General features: G+C 46.8%; 1 protein-coding gene across 6 annotated transcripts in view; it reads right to left on the bottom strand.

Moving 5' to 3' along the window:
* Positions 1-14,763, bottom strand: part of LOC119456320 (juvenile hormone acid O-methyltransferase-like) — a 58,576-nt gene that overhangs the window by 35,012 nt on the left and 8,801 nt on the right. For all 6 annotated transcript variants that reach the window (XM_049669730.1, XM_049669726.1, XM_037718023.2 and 3 more), the window contains exons 2-3: positions 12,524-12,828; positions 1,111-1,404 (exon numbers count right to left, since the gene is read on the bottom strand). In XM_049669730.1, coding sequence (XP_049525687.1) covers positions 1,111-1,404; positions 12,524-12,805 — 576 coding nt within the window. In that variant the 5' untranslated portion in view covers positions 12,806-12,828. The remainder of the gene's footprint in view (positions 1-1,110; positions 1,405-12,523; positions 12,829-14,763) is intronic.

The raw sequence follows: 14,763 nt of genomic DNA, 5'->3' as shown, positions 1-14,763 counted from the left end.
GTGGAGCGTGTGCCTGCTGGTCAGAAGCAACGTTGTGGGGGTTTGCAGCAGGGCCCTGAATCCACTGTAAATTTACTTCCATTGTCTTCTGGTGGTCTGTGCGCAGCTCAATATAAACCGCCTAAAAATTGATTGATAACGTGGCTGTGACACTCTGATCAGCTACACACTTGAATCCAAAGTTTCCTTGAATCCAATGCATCAAGGCTTTGCCAACTAGGTTAATATGACTTCTTCATGGGCATTAGAATACTTGCGGTGGCCACTCCTGCGGCGCCCCATAACGGATATCCTAGAAGCGAATGTGTACCGTATTCTAGAACGTTTTCGCCGCTCAACACAAAAAAGTGGATGGCAGAGCCACCCTTTGGCTGAAGTGGCCAATGCGCTTTAATCTCACTTCACGCCACTTCCTATGTGAAAAATACTGTAATTAGGTGCTCTCGGGGTATACTTGATTTCACTAGAGTGAAGGTGTGCTTCTCCAGCGGTTTCTCGTCATAGAAATTGCCGAAGAACGAGAAGCGCAGTATCTTTTTTCTTCAAGGAGCAATGAAGTGCACCACTTGATTGAAGTTCGATAAAACGTTACCAGTGAACATCCGCCTAAGAATACGTATAATGTGAAGTCCACAAAAAGACCCCTCCTATCGCGTCTGTTTTGATTGAAATAATACTAGTTTTCTTCCCCTGCTTCCTTAACATGGAAATACATTTTGTAATTTCAACTGCTTGCTACAGTGCTTTTATCATATACTATACCGTTTCTCCCGCCGTTCGAAAAGGAGATAAAGGCGTTACTTCGCGGCCTACGACTGAGGCTTTCTTGAGGCTTTCAAGACTTTCAAGTGCCCGGAGTAATGAACAAAATAGTTCGTCTGTTGTTTGCGTTCCTCATACGCAGAATTGATGAACGTTTGGTGAAGCAAGAGTGTACAATACTTACGTAAAACATACTCGGGCGGAACAATTGCCCTGCAAGCGCGCCGGGGTAACCTCACCTGCTACAACACTGCCATAACCAAAACCACCAAAGTTTGTTTCTTCCGTCTAGTCAGCTGTGGTTTTAGCATGTAATCTACGGCACCAGCCTGTAGGCCTATGACTTACGTGTTCGTGCCTTTTCCACTTGCCGGACTCTATCATGGCATTTATTAGCTGCTGCGGTGCAACGCGTGGGTTGAACACCACCAAGCACTGCCCCCCGGGAGCTGTGAGACGTTCCAGGTTCCTGAGGGCGGCCGCCTTGTCAGAGATCCAATGCAGCGTCAGGAAGGAGCACACGCGCTCGAAGAGACCCTCGCGTTCGGCAAACGCGGACACGGCTTTGTCGTCTACGATGTCGAGAAAGCGGTGCGCAATCTTCGGGTGTGCATGTTTTCTTGCGGCGTAATCCAGCATTGACTGCGAGAAAGCAAGAGTTGGCAAATATAATCAACTGTGTTGCATTGATCTATCGATGAACTGGTTGGCTGACTTATTGATTGATGAAAAGAAGCCATACAAATTGTATGCTTTTGAACACTACCTTGGATTTCCATCGATCGTATAATCAAACAAGTCACTGATTATTCAAGTATGCATCATTCAGTAGGTCAATTATTCAACCGATCAGCCTTGATCGGTTATTTCAATATTTTTTTCAATGCTTCGAAAAGTCCTTATTTCAATCAATCGATCAATTATTTAATAATAAGACAAATACACTGCAGTCCTATGAAAAACGAACTGAGGATCCTTATCGCTAATGTACGACGTTGTAGTATACTGGTCCATATCGATCATGAGTGATAAGCCTCACACGGAGGTGGAAATAAAACTGTTCCAATAACAGCCAATAGAGAGTTTTAGAATAGGGGCCTCAGAAGTTTGGGGCACCAAAGAGCTTTAATTGCGGGTGTTAGTGTTGGGGCATGCAGGAGTGAAGAGTTTTAGAATACGGCTTTGCGTTTGCGAATAGCGTCTTGCGCTTGCAGCGCCACTACGGTGTCAAAGAGAAACTATTATAAATATTAAAATAAACTATACAATTTTGCGATAAGAAGAGTAATTTTGACTCGTGTTTTCGCGTTTAATAACATTTTAGAGGTTATTCTATTAACAGCAAGCGATTTGTTGCGCTTAATTTTGAGTAACCAACTTTACGTGCCTTCACTAGCCAAGCTAATCCATGTTAGGCCTACGAGCCATGAAATCGACAATTGAATTCGGAATCACCGGCGTCTAATGAACCAATTTTCATTACACACGTTAGTTCAGAGAAAGCGATAACGGCAGTCACTTCTCCTAGCTTACGAACTTCATGCGTTACCACGAATCGAGCCCAGTTTGGTGCTTGGTGAGAGCCGTCGCTTCGATGGGTGCCGCCATGTTTGTTGACGCAAAGCTTTTTGGGAAGCTTTTGGGGCTCCTGCTAAATCAGTTAAATAGCGTGCCCGACGCAAAACCCAAACGCAGTTCGCGTCTGGCGCATGCGCAGTGGCTTCGATGCTATTTCCTTGGGGCCCTATTCTAAAACTCTGTAATAACGCTGGTCAGAAACTAAGCTATGGGTCATTCCAAGCCAATTAAACCAGTGTTTTTAAACCATCGCAGATATAATTGAAAAATTTCCACGTGTTTGTCGAAATTCAGAACTCCTCCTCCACGTTTATTTTCATTCTTGGTCCAATAATTTTGTAGCATTTTGACGATAACTTGTTTTTCATGCCAAGATGAACACGAAGGCATCAATCAGCATTTTTTTTTCGAGGACACATTGTGTGATGCAGTCCTTCAAATGTAAGGCAAAAAATTAACTGGTGTGACTACTAAAATAGCCAATGTTTCAAATATTTGAACACATCGAGTGCTTTTGGGATCGGCAAAAATAAGTAAAATTGCCAAGTTAGAATTTTTTCTCCGGACCTAGCAAAATCTGGAACACACAGATAACGTATATAATGGTAACACAGTATAACTGAAAAATACTTAAAGTGTCCAAGGTACAGCCGATCACATGGGGAAATATGATAAATTTCTACTTCTTTGCAAAAAGCTCTGTATGCAAGGTAGAAAAGGCTGCTTTGGTGAGCCGCCTAGAAACATATGCTCCACTTCATTCGATAACCCTATGTACGTGTCTATTATGCATATGAGAAGTTACAAAAAGGTATTACTTTCAAACCGCGCAACACTATTTGATTTTTCATGTGAGCACCGGTGTTTTTCCGACGCGAGCCAAACTACCTTGAGCACGTTTTCCGGCGCTCCGAAGCCCAAGCTTGCTGGCCTGGGATGTAGACAACAAATCTAGCATCGTCTGCAACGCAGGCGAAAGAGAAACGCTGCAATCATCTCCATTTCATTGCGAAAAGACGCACGCTTCAATGCAATGCGGCTTGTGTTTGGTGTGTGCTAAGTAAACCATCCCGCCATTGCACATGCAACTTCACAATGGGTTAATTTCCCCAGAGAGCCCTGCAGATTTGAAGGGTACGTTTCATGCAGGTTATAATTGAAATATTTGCGAATAAGTACAGATTAAACGCAGAAAGAGTGCTGGCGTCGTTCAAGCAAAGCATTATAAATAAAGTGTCTAACTGTAATATGTAAACTTTTCTATTTTCAGATGAACACCTTGTGCCCTCCCCACTGGGACCCAAAGACTGTCATAAGACGACACAAGGGAAAAACATCTTCATAATTACAGCTGAAAGCCTAGACGAGCGTGAACTTAGTCTTGTGATGTTGCGTGCGAAAAGCGACAAGAACAGTTTAGAAACAGTATGGGCCCACGATTATTGCATCTACATTAAGAAGTTCACGACACTATGTGAGTCAGAGATGTGCTCGGAACCATTCTCCGCCTATGGGTCAAACCATGGGTGAACTTGGGTCATATCTCTGGACCTCGCTACAGCAATGCCCCTCTTGGGACTGATTCCGAGTGAAATTCCACAATGTAAATGTCAACAATGTCCACAATAATCAGTCCACAACGTAAAGTTAAATGTTTTCAAATGTGGGCGCAGTTAGACGCAGCCAATTAAACCTTGGTAGATTGTGAAACATTATGCGGGTTTACATTTGAAGGCGGCAGTGCATCCACCTGAACACACTGTGCTGCACAACAAGATGAGACTGGAAGGGTCTCGAACAGAAAGCGGAAGCTCCACGAGTAAAAAGCAGCTGTCGCAGACCTTGCCCAACGATAATAGCAAGGCTGCTTAAGTGCAAGGCATAGCCTATGAAACGGCCTCAACCACCGCACTTGCTGAAGACTATATAATAAGCTTTTTGAGGATGTAAGAGATCGATTCGTACGAGAACGAAAGCGGTCGAAAAATATTCCCTTCTCACATCGGCGCCTCGTTCATGGTCCAGAAAAAGGTTGCCGAGTACTTTGGGGCATCGGAAAGTCAAGTTCGCATTGCTATGACAATTAGGGAGCAGGGAGGAATTTTGGGCTTCTAGATGAGAGAACAATAAGAAGCATAACGAAGTTCTATGAGGATGAATACAGATGCGTCTGTCTTCCAGGCAAGAAATATGTCGTCCGATGCAAGCAGAAAACATTACTGCTAATGAATATCAAGGAATCGCACGAGGAATGAAAGAAAAGTAACACATAGCTGGAGTGCAGCTCTTGGAAGTTCGCCTACCTGAGGCTACGCCACTGGTAACGCGCCGGCGCCCCGGGAACGCACTCCGTTTTCGTTTGCATTTACCACCAAAATCTAAAATTGATGTTACAGTTATTGGCTCTTTTACAAACAAATGATTCGCTCCTCGAGATTACTGTGTGTGAGATAACCAATTAGAGCTGTATGACAGGTATATCCAACTGCCCAGTAGATTTGTCGCACAAATCACTGATATTGAGCTCTCCTGCACGTAACCTGGATTTGTTTGTGTTTCTCTCAGTCAGTTGGCTACTGGAGTGCGGCACCGATTCAAAACAATCCTGTTAACTACTAATTACTTCGTGGACCATCACCTTGACATGATAAATGACTTAAAATCGCATCACTTTGTCAGCAAGGTCCAAGCTCGGCACTTAGGCAACTTGAAGAAAACTCTCACGCCTGCACAGGTCATAGGTATGTATTTCTCTGAAATCTACAGCTTTCTCATACAGAGCGCGCCAGTCAATATATCGAGACAACTTTCATGCAACAGTGCACCAGATTGTGGTGTACTCTCACTCGACGGACTCTTCTGGCGAGGAAACATGTGCAAACGTACGTAGTGATATCCGACTGCCTCGACCATACGTTTGCAAATTGCCACGATTTCGACATTTCAGCACATGCTGATGGATCAACTTAAGGTAGACATGCCGCAGGCAAAACATATACAATACTTTTCGGACGGCGCTGCTTCCCAGTATAAGAGCACAAAGATATTTGCAAACCTGTGCTGTCGCAAGCAAAATTTTAATTCGGATGCTACATGGCATTTTCTTGCCAAAGCACACAGAAAAGTGCCTGTTAGTGGGTAGGTGGCACCCTGAAACGGCTGGCTGCCAAGGCAAGCCTACAAAGGCCTTTGTCAAGGCAGATTTTGACGCCGTTTGAGCTCTACGATTGGGTACTTGAAATCATTTCACATATAAAATCAAACTGGGTGCTGGAGAGTGCAATATTGAAGCGGGAACGAAAACTCGTCCAGGTTTTCGAACGATGTGCGCAATAATGGAACCAGGTAATTGCATTATTTACAGCCGACATCACTTTTTCAACTAAAAGTTGCATTCACGCCGTCGTTTAGGACAATAAGTGTTACCGCTGTTCGAATGCCTGCACCTGCTCAGCTATAAAACTGATACGTGCCATGTTAAGGCTGATGTATTTGAACTTGGTTGCTATCCAATTTTTGTAGCCGTGTAAATAAAAAATATAGTCACCAATCCGGCGCTGGAACGCATCACTTTGCCCGGGGTAACCTCACCTGCTACAACACTGCCATAACCAAAACCACCAAAGTTTGTTTCTTCCGTCTAGTCAGCTAGCGGACCGGGCAAAGGTTCGCATTGCCCATGACCTCGAAGAGTGCGAGGCGAGCGAGGAAACGCTCACCCACTCTTCCGGTGTGCCTCTTGCAATGGTGACAAGTGGCCTCGTCAGATGCGAGGATTACCCAGATGAATCGCCTCAAGAGGTGAGCTTGCCTGCCTGCGTCCCTGAAGACCCGATAGGTCTATATGACATGTACAAGAGTATGGAAGTACTCAGCCAGGAGACTTGTACAAAGGAAAAGGCCAGTTACTTTAAATGTAAGACCCATAGCATGTTAATACTCAGTGACAACGCATGCACGCAAGGTCGGTACAAGGGCCTGCTAGCTGAGGAGGCCGGTAACATTGTTAAAGAGAACCCTTCAGAGTTCCCAGATACATGTCCTGGAGAATGTAAAGGGGAGGCATCGACTTTGCATTTCCCCATGACTAAGGCAGTGGAGCAGTCCTCTCTTGCGTTAGAGGAGATAATTTCCACTGATACGCGTGCGAAATGCTTGCACGACCACATAGAGGTCGGCGATTCAGCTAAGCGTCTGAGTCAGGTCTTCGGAAAGAGCAGATGCTCGCCGCTTCGAAATCGCATAGCATTGGCACCGCTAGTGTTGTCTCGAACGCACAAGCGACTGGCGATTCGCCTAATGTGGGTTAGTGTAACCTGAGGATGCTGTAGATCCCCAGTTGGATTTTTTTGGATACCTGACCCTGGACTGAATAGAACTTTTTAAGTGTATTGTACTTTTGCTTAAGCACGGTTCATCAAAACTTGAGTGTTGTGCATTGAATGCCATCAAGTGTTCTGTACATTTGGTTGACATGTTCTCTTCTGTGCTTATTTTACACTTGCTTGAATTTGCCAGCTCATGATTATTCTGATTGGGGTTCTGACTGAACTTTATTTTTCTGACTATCAGTATAATGATATCAACTCACTGTGCTGTGTGTTTGGACCAAGGATAGGTGATGGAGACACAGTGATTGAAGTGTGAAATATGTCGCGCACTGACCGGCAGTTTTTCCTGTGGAAAAACTTGTCCCAAAAAGGGGCTTACATATTGAAGTATTCAAATGTCGACGAAATTGGCAATATTGGCAGCCACATCGCATCACTTGATTGCCATACACACAATCTGAGCGACTTGATCTCACAACATACCTTTGCAAAAATTTTTTTTTCATTGCTGATCTCTATATCAGCTTGGGAGAAAAATTCGCACCAAAATGCGAGAAATATTTAGAGCGCAGCTCTTAGGCGCCCGTTCCTGCGGCGAGCGTCGGCCTCGGTGGCGGCGGCGTAACCGAACGAACGAGCACAGCGATAGATGAAAGTGAACGCGGAGCGCAGCGGGGGATGAAAGACGTGAGGAGGAAAGCGGTGGAGAGTATGGCGAAAGCTTGAGAAGAAAAGGGTAGGTTGGGGACGATGGCTACAAGATGGCGCCAGAGTAACGCGCATCGTCTGGTAGGTCCGTCGGTGGTGGCGGCTGTGAATCGCGCCCACGCCAGTGTGTGGACAGCCGGGCTACTTTAGGTATTGGAAATAAAGCCTCGCCATGACACTGGTAGCTGAAGGAAAGTTCAGTGACGTTTGCATATGTGGCTCTACCTTGTCAGCCTACATAGCAATAAGCAAAGTGATGCAATTATGTGTAGAGATAAAATGTGTTTTGTGGTATTTTCTTTTCCGGCGTTCTACATCTTTATTAAGTCTCTTCATTTGCTGCACCAACGGGCGACGCTCCCGCTCTTATTATTGCGATAGCAATTATATCGACACTTCAACCGGATTTCTGCCGTCGGCGTCGCCGTCGCCGTGAGGTTTCGTATAGATAAAATCTTCACCGCGCGCCGTATGCCCGAGCGGAAGCGTGCGGGGACGCGCACTATCACGGAGAGCGAACGCACTCAATCTCCCATGCGCAAGCAACGAAGCGGGAAGCCAGCGCCGGAGGGAGGGGGGGGGGGGGGTAATAGTTAGTAATAGTCGGGCCACATTTTCCAACGCACGCTACACATGTAATACTGCCCGGATCGGCAGTGCAGCGCTACAGGTGTGTCCCTTCGCACGCGCGCTGCCCACGGGAAGCGCTTCTCATCAACACCACCGTTTCACACGCGCCTTCTCGTGGTCATCGAGTCTCTCTTCATGTCGGTCTACTTACGCCGCAGCACATCTGCTTACTTATTCAGCTCATGTTTACTACAATTCATATTGCTACCAAAGCCGCTCACCTTACTTCGTATGACATTGCTGTGTTGCTATCGCATTCATTGCTTCGCCCTTAGGGCGAAACTGTGACATTTTTGCTTTGGCTGCTATTCTGTTCGTCTACTCCTGACTCGCTCTGCACACGTGCCCGCCTTTCCCTTCTACTGTGTGCTGCAAGCTTTTGTTTCTGTATCGGCCAGTGTTCCAGCGATGTATTAAAAGCAGAAGGAGGGCCACAGGACGTTCTGCACGGCTCTATGGCAGGTCAACACGGGGAGCGATAGCAGGGCCACTTTTGTCCGCTTCCAAGAGGATGAAAGATAAGCGCGCTTTTTATGCAATCTTTAATGTAGTGAATAGCCACTAACCTTATCGAAACGGCTGTAAGACGAAAGGAAGGGTATTCTGTAAGTGGTACTTACATTTGTCTGTGGTGTGTAAGTACACTGAAGCTACCTATCCTCAGCTGCTCCTTAGTCGAGTGAGTTCTAGCTACCCCTCACGCAAATTATGTTTCGTTATATCTCGGCGACTGCTGTTTGCTTTATCGAAAATTTAAAATACTGATAATTTATCTCTGCTAAATATGTTAGAATGCTTGTTCCACGGATGAAAGGGTTAAGTTAGAGGACATTGTGCTTGCCTGTTCTTGGAATGGTTAAGCATTGCAAGTCGCCTAATGTTTCACAAGATGCGAAAACCAATTGAAGGAGCGCTGTGCTAGGCGCAAAAAGCACTGAAAGCGCTGAGTGTTTTTTTTTTTTTTTCGCATTGTCTGCTACCGCGCCGTGCGCATGTTACGTTACGTAGCGAAATGTGTGTCGCCAAAACAAAAAAAAAAAAAAAAACGCATGCTTATCAGCTCTTCTTTACTGCATATTCTTCTGCGATGTGCGATGTTCGCGGTTGTTAACTGACAACTGAGCGGACAAGCAAATTTTGCTGAGAACGAGCGAATTTACCTTCGTGTCAAGTCGCGCTGGCGCGCAATGCGCATGAAGGTACTTACGTCGGCGCTTAGCGAGGCCACGCGCTCCAGGGTTCCTGCAAAGTTTTGTTCCCCTTGTCCAACACAAAGTTATTCTATAGTAGAAATGCTGATGGACCGTTGACCAGCGGCTTACAACTATTGAAGCTAGTCTTCCTGTAATAGGCATTCTGCAGGACTGAACAAGACAGGGAGAAAACAAAAAGATTGAACAAACTAATCCGTCAGGGCCTTATTGGCAAGTGAATAAGAAAATCACGAATTAGGATAATTTAGGCTGTAAGAAACTGATCAGTATTTTCAGACAGCTGTTGAGAAATCATAATTACTAAAGTTGTTACTTCAATATAGTAGAAGTGAAAATAAGAATTGGGATTGTTAAATTTTTTGTAACATATTATGAGCATAAATCCCACAACAAAATATAACAGTTGACGTATATATATTGAAAGTACTGTTTTGCAGAAACAGTGTTGAATTCTGTTCCAGCAATTGAGCTGTGTAAGCATATAACTTATTACCGCCAATTTTTTTTTTTTTTTTCATATCACAGCCCCCGCACGGACTACTCCACCTCCGCCGAATCGCTGTCTAGTCTGAATTCGGGTATACGAAATGTGCTCTCTTGAGCCTTTCAACCGGTCTCGCATAATGATAATTTTTGCATACGTAATTCCAAATAACTGTTGTGACAAATGATTTGCGTTTGTATGATTTACACATGCACAGCAAAAAACCATGACTATTGCTATTCAGAAATTGTAAGAATGTCATGTATATGCGCCTATAGAATGTGCATTTTGAACTGTGGATACGAGATACTCAGGTCTGCAATATTCTTTTGGGTATGGCATCTCTTGCTGCACAAAAGCTGCTAATAAAATTTCGAAATAAAACACATTACACTGCATGTTATTGTCCCACCGAAACACAATAGCCACGCGCTAAGGCATGCTGGCTCACGTATCATAACGGAATAGGGAAACATTTTAGGATACACAGATGCACTGCTGGCATTCATGCAATACATGAACAACCACCCATTCCCCATCCCTATACAGAGTAGCATGCCAGCGGTTGTATACGCGCCGGCAAAAATCCCTGCGTTTCTAATAAAGAGTCTCTCTCGCTCTCTCTCTCTCTCTCACACACACGCAAAAAAGAAATTGACATTACAAAAAGAAAGAGGCTGAAAATGACAGCTGTTAGAACAAAGCAGACTGTAGCAGCAAACGCAACTCTTGCTCTTTTCCTCTTGCGTCTGCCGAGAAGATCGCACACTCGTCGAGCGCATTGCAGACAACAAGCGGGATGGCCTTGTCCCCTCGAGCATGAACAAAATCGCTGCCATAACAGCATGCTTACTTACAATTTTTTTTCTGAGAAGCGTGGCCTATGAAACATCAGGCGAGAAACTAACGCTCGTGACGCAATTACCGTTTACCTGAGGGTTATACCAGCTGACAGCCGTGCGCACGCGTCACCCACGCGCTGGCTCTCGCGATCTCCAGATTAGCGAAGCAGTCGCGCCACACTTCGCTCCGCTTGCAATGTGCCGCACGAGATAGACTGTCCGCGCCAGCCAATATATTCCGAAATGAAAACACGTATAGAGCCTACAATTAAATTATGAGGTTTTACGTGCCAAAACCACGATCTTGTTATAAGGCACGCCGTAGTGGCGGACTCCGAAACAACTTCTACCACCTGGGGTTCTTTAACTTGCACCTAAAGCTAAGTACACGGGTGTTTTTCGTATTTCGCCCCCATCGAAATGCGGCCTCCGTATAGAGCAGCGCTGAAATTTCGCATTAGGGAGTATCGTCATCGTCGCTGAATTTTTTTTTTTTTTTTGGCAGCAAAAGTAAACTAGAAGACCATCAATTTTTGAACTTGAACACACCTGTGGAAATTTTTTCAGCTATATCTGTGATGGTCGAAAAAAAAAGCGGGCAAGTTCGCGCACAGTCGCGCAAAGCTTAGGCACAGCGAAAGCGTCAATATTCAAGTCTTATTGGCTGCTACTGCGAGGTATTAACTTGATTGCTGCTAGGCCTTACCTTGGCTTAACTTAACTACGCATGTAGGGAAGGTATTCTCGAGCGATAATTTTCGGAGGTACCTTCCCTTTCGTATCATTTCGCGAGGCTATCGCTGGACGCGTCGGCGCTTAAGAGCGACAACGTTCCTGGCATGCCACAAACGCAGGCAGGCAGGCAGGAGCCGTGTCTGTGTCGCGCGAAGCGAGTGTGCACCTGCGCCGGCGGTTACTAGGCAACGCGAGGTGACGTCATTGCTACTGCTTCGGCGCATGCGTGGCAGGGCAACGCGGGTGGCGTCGGCAGCAGCTCTGCGCGTTGCCTCGTTGGTGCTGCTACAGTTTCTTTCTCTCTCTATTTCGCTCTCATTTCTCTTTCCCTCTCCCGAGCATTGCGCGCGCCGCGCGCGTGCTCTCCTTCGCTATCCTTAACGTCTCATGTCATGGCAACATGTGCACGGCACGGGGAGGAGGCGAGGCACACGCCGTTCCGCGAGGTGGTTGCCAGGCAACGCAGGGACGTCATAGTTCGGCGAGGTTTTGCGACAGCAGGCGCCACTTTTTACGGTTAGCTAGAACAGGTTCGCTGTTAAAAACGCTGGTTGATTTGGCGTAGAATGACCCGTATAGTAAGTATACCTTACACGAAAAGCATGTTTTGTCATGCCATTTTTTTGTTAAGATGTCAGCATGGTTTCAAATGATTACATTGCAAAAAAGCATATAGCTAGATTGCTCGTACTGGTTATAGCAAGTTCAACAGATAGAAATAGCCTTACGTCATAGCAGGTATCTTGCAATGCAAATGTAGCTATTGGATATATGCGCGAGCACTCGGGAGGACAGCCTCCTAGTACCGCCTATAGTGCTAATGACTTTCATTCTGCCTCGCCATTTATTATACTCTCATTATATTTTGCACAATTTGGGGCTCATCCTGTCCACGAATTATTCCTCATCTGGCTTGCGCTCCTTTCCTTTCTTTGACGCTGCGCGCCCGGCACTTCGAGCTCACGAATGGCACGCGTGTTATCAGCGCTGACTTTTATCAGCGTGTTATCAGCGTGACAGTGCAGAGTTTTCAAGAAACTGAACGCAAACAAGAGCTATGACGATAATTGCTTGGGGACAAGATGCAACTCAAAGGGTGTTAACTTCACTTTCAGTGCATGTTCTATCCAACAAAAAAAAAGAAGAAAGAAAGAAAACGCTCTCGAATGAAGTATCCACAACTAGCCCAGCTGCTAGCTGCGAATAACTTGTTCAAGCAACAGTTGTACTGTTCCGTACCTGCGCTATATCGGCCGCCACCAGTCTTCGCAAGGACGAAGGTGCGTGTGGGAGCAAATAGTTCTTAGTGAAGTTTCCCGGACCACAGCCGACGTCCAGCCACTGGCGATCCGCACACTGGACACCATTTTCGACCGCAAAGAAGGAATCGTTGTACCGCTCCAGGAACCCCTTCATGGCCTCGCGGTTGTGGTGCATCATAACGTCGTAGAAGGCTGATGCTTCCTCGGCGTCGAACACCATCTTCGCGGAGTGTGGCTTCTCTTCCACGGGCACCGACATTTCGACCGGTTCTCTCTTCAGTTCTGCGTAATGCCGCGTAGGCAGCATGTGCATTTACAAGGTGACCCAGTGTTGAAGTGAGCATGGGAGCCTGTTAAATCAGCTGATAATTTAGCAAAAACATAATAAAGCAGACATACACACATAAGTCAAAACAGATGGTATGCGTGCGTTTGTTGCTGGAAATTACACTTCTCTCGTCTATATCTCTCCGTAACCTTCGTGATTGCTTTTTTTCCCCTTGTTCTGCTCAGCTTAGCCTGTACCAACCCGCTCAACAGAATAATTTAAGCGAGAACGTGACACCACTCCGAAGCAGACCAGCTGTTGCTCTTTCTGCTGCCTTGCAACATATATACAAAAGGAAAAGAAAAAGTCACAGGCCTGCGCGGCACACGCAGCACAGTCACAGCGTAAGCTTGTTGAGCGGCGCAAGAGTAGCTCCAATTTCAGCCCCACGCACAACAGGGTCTTCGCGGCAAAGTCTCTTCGCCTCGATTTTGACGATAACGATCTGAACTGTCCGCCTGGCGTCGATGGCGATCTGCGGCTTGTAATGCTCTCTGCACAGCAGTCTGCTGAGCCAGATGATGCCTGGTTGTAGCCGCGCACGTAGCTCTACGATTCGCTTCTTCAGCAGCGGTTCGTACCTTGCGAGGAGACGCCATAACGTGTACCGAAGAGGTACCCAGAATACGTGGCGCACATCTAACATCGGGATCGCGTTGATTGTGCGCCTTGTCTGAATCGCATCTCGTCGTCTGCACCTGCACACGGGGCATTTGCAGGCACCTTAACTAGATGGCGCCACCACACTGGTGGATGCTCGGGTCGTCTGCGCCTGCGCGCCAGCTTAAAAGGCGCGTTTATATAGGCATTTTTCTGCTACCTGATAGCAAGCGCTTGTGTGGCTCAGTGGTAAAGTATCCAACTCCCGCTCAGCGGGCCTGGGTTTGATCCCGGCGGAGACCGGGTACTTTTCATTACAGCATAAGCTGTGATGGGCTCATCCCAATAGCCATTTCGGTTCGCGATGGTGTCGGGCGCCGATCGCGTCCGCCGCCGTAACCGCTATCGCCAGAAACGCAAAAGAATGAATGAATGAATAAAACATTTATTGAAAGTTATATGTTGTATCAGTTATTGCTGGAGAGAGTCGGGCGGGTCCCTATTCCGGGACTACGTTGGACAGGGCTGCCACCCGCACCCGCTCCACGAGGCTCCGCTGGTCCTCGAGAGCTGGGCTGGACAAGGCCTCCTCCCACCCCTCCCACGTTGGCTGCGTAATTTGCTCTATGCTGCTGTTTGCTTGGCACGACAAAACCATGTGGTACAGGTGAGCCCGACCGCCAATTTACAGGTAGCGTTAAAATGTTCGGGATCTATTTTGACCAGCATGGCCCGGCTGCCGTACGACATAGCTTGGAGCCTGCGCAGACGAGTCTCTTCTGCTTTAGTAAGTCCCTTAGCGGGATGAGGTAGAGTGTCTACAGCAGGCGATATAGTTGCAGTATATCTGCTTATGTTGTAATAGGTGTTGGTAACTGAATGCCGCGGTCTGAGAGGTCGGTAGACAGATCCCAGGGAAGGAAGGCTCCGGCCGAGTTGTGTGCAGTGGGTGCGGGTTCAAACCCGGCTGGAACCGTGTACTTTTTCCTAGAAACGCGAAAAAAGTACACAGTTCCAGCCGGGTTTGAACCCGCGCCCGCTGCGTAGGAGCCAGATACTGAGCCACGCAAGCGCTTGCTATCGAACAGCGGTGGAAAAATGCCCTATGAACGATCCCTAAGCAGACGACCGAGCCTCCGCCAGTATGGTGGCGCCATCTAGGTAAGGCGCCTGCAAACGCAGAGTGCACAGGCGCAGACAACGAGATGCGATTCAGACGAGGCGCGCAATAAAAAAAAACGCGATCCCCAGCCTCCGCCAGTATGGTGGCGCCATCTAGTTAAGGTGCC

The sequence above is a fragment of the Dermacentor silvarum genome, chromosome 6 (assembly GCF_013339745.2).
Source record: "Dermacentor silvarum isolate Dsil-2018 chromosome 6, BIME_Dsil_1.4, whole genome shotgun sequence".
Taxonomy (NCBI): Eukaryota; Metazoa; Arthropoda; class Arachnida; order Ixodida; family Ixodidae; genus Dermacentor; species Dermacentor silvarum.
The sequence above is the reverse complement of the archived record's forward strand: the minus strand, read 5'-3'. Positions and strand labels throughout refer to the sequence as shown.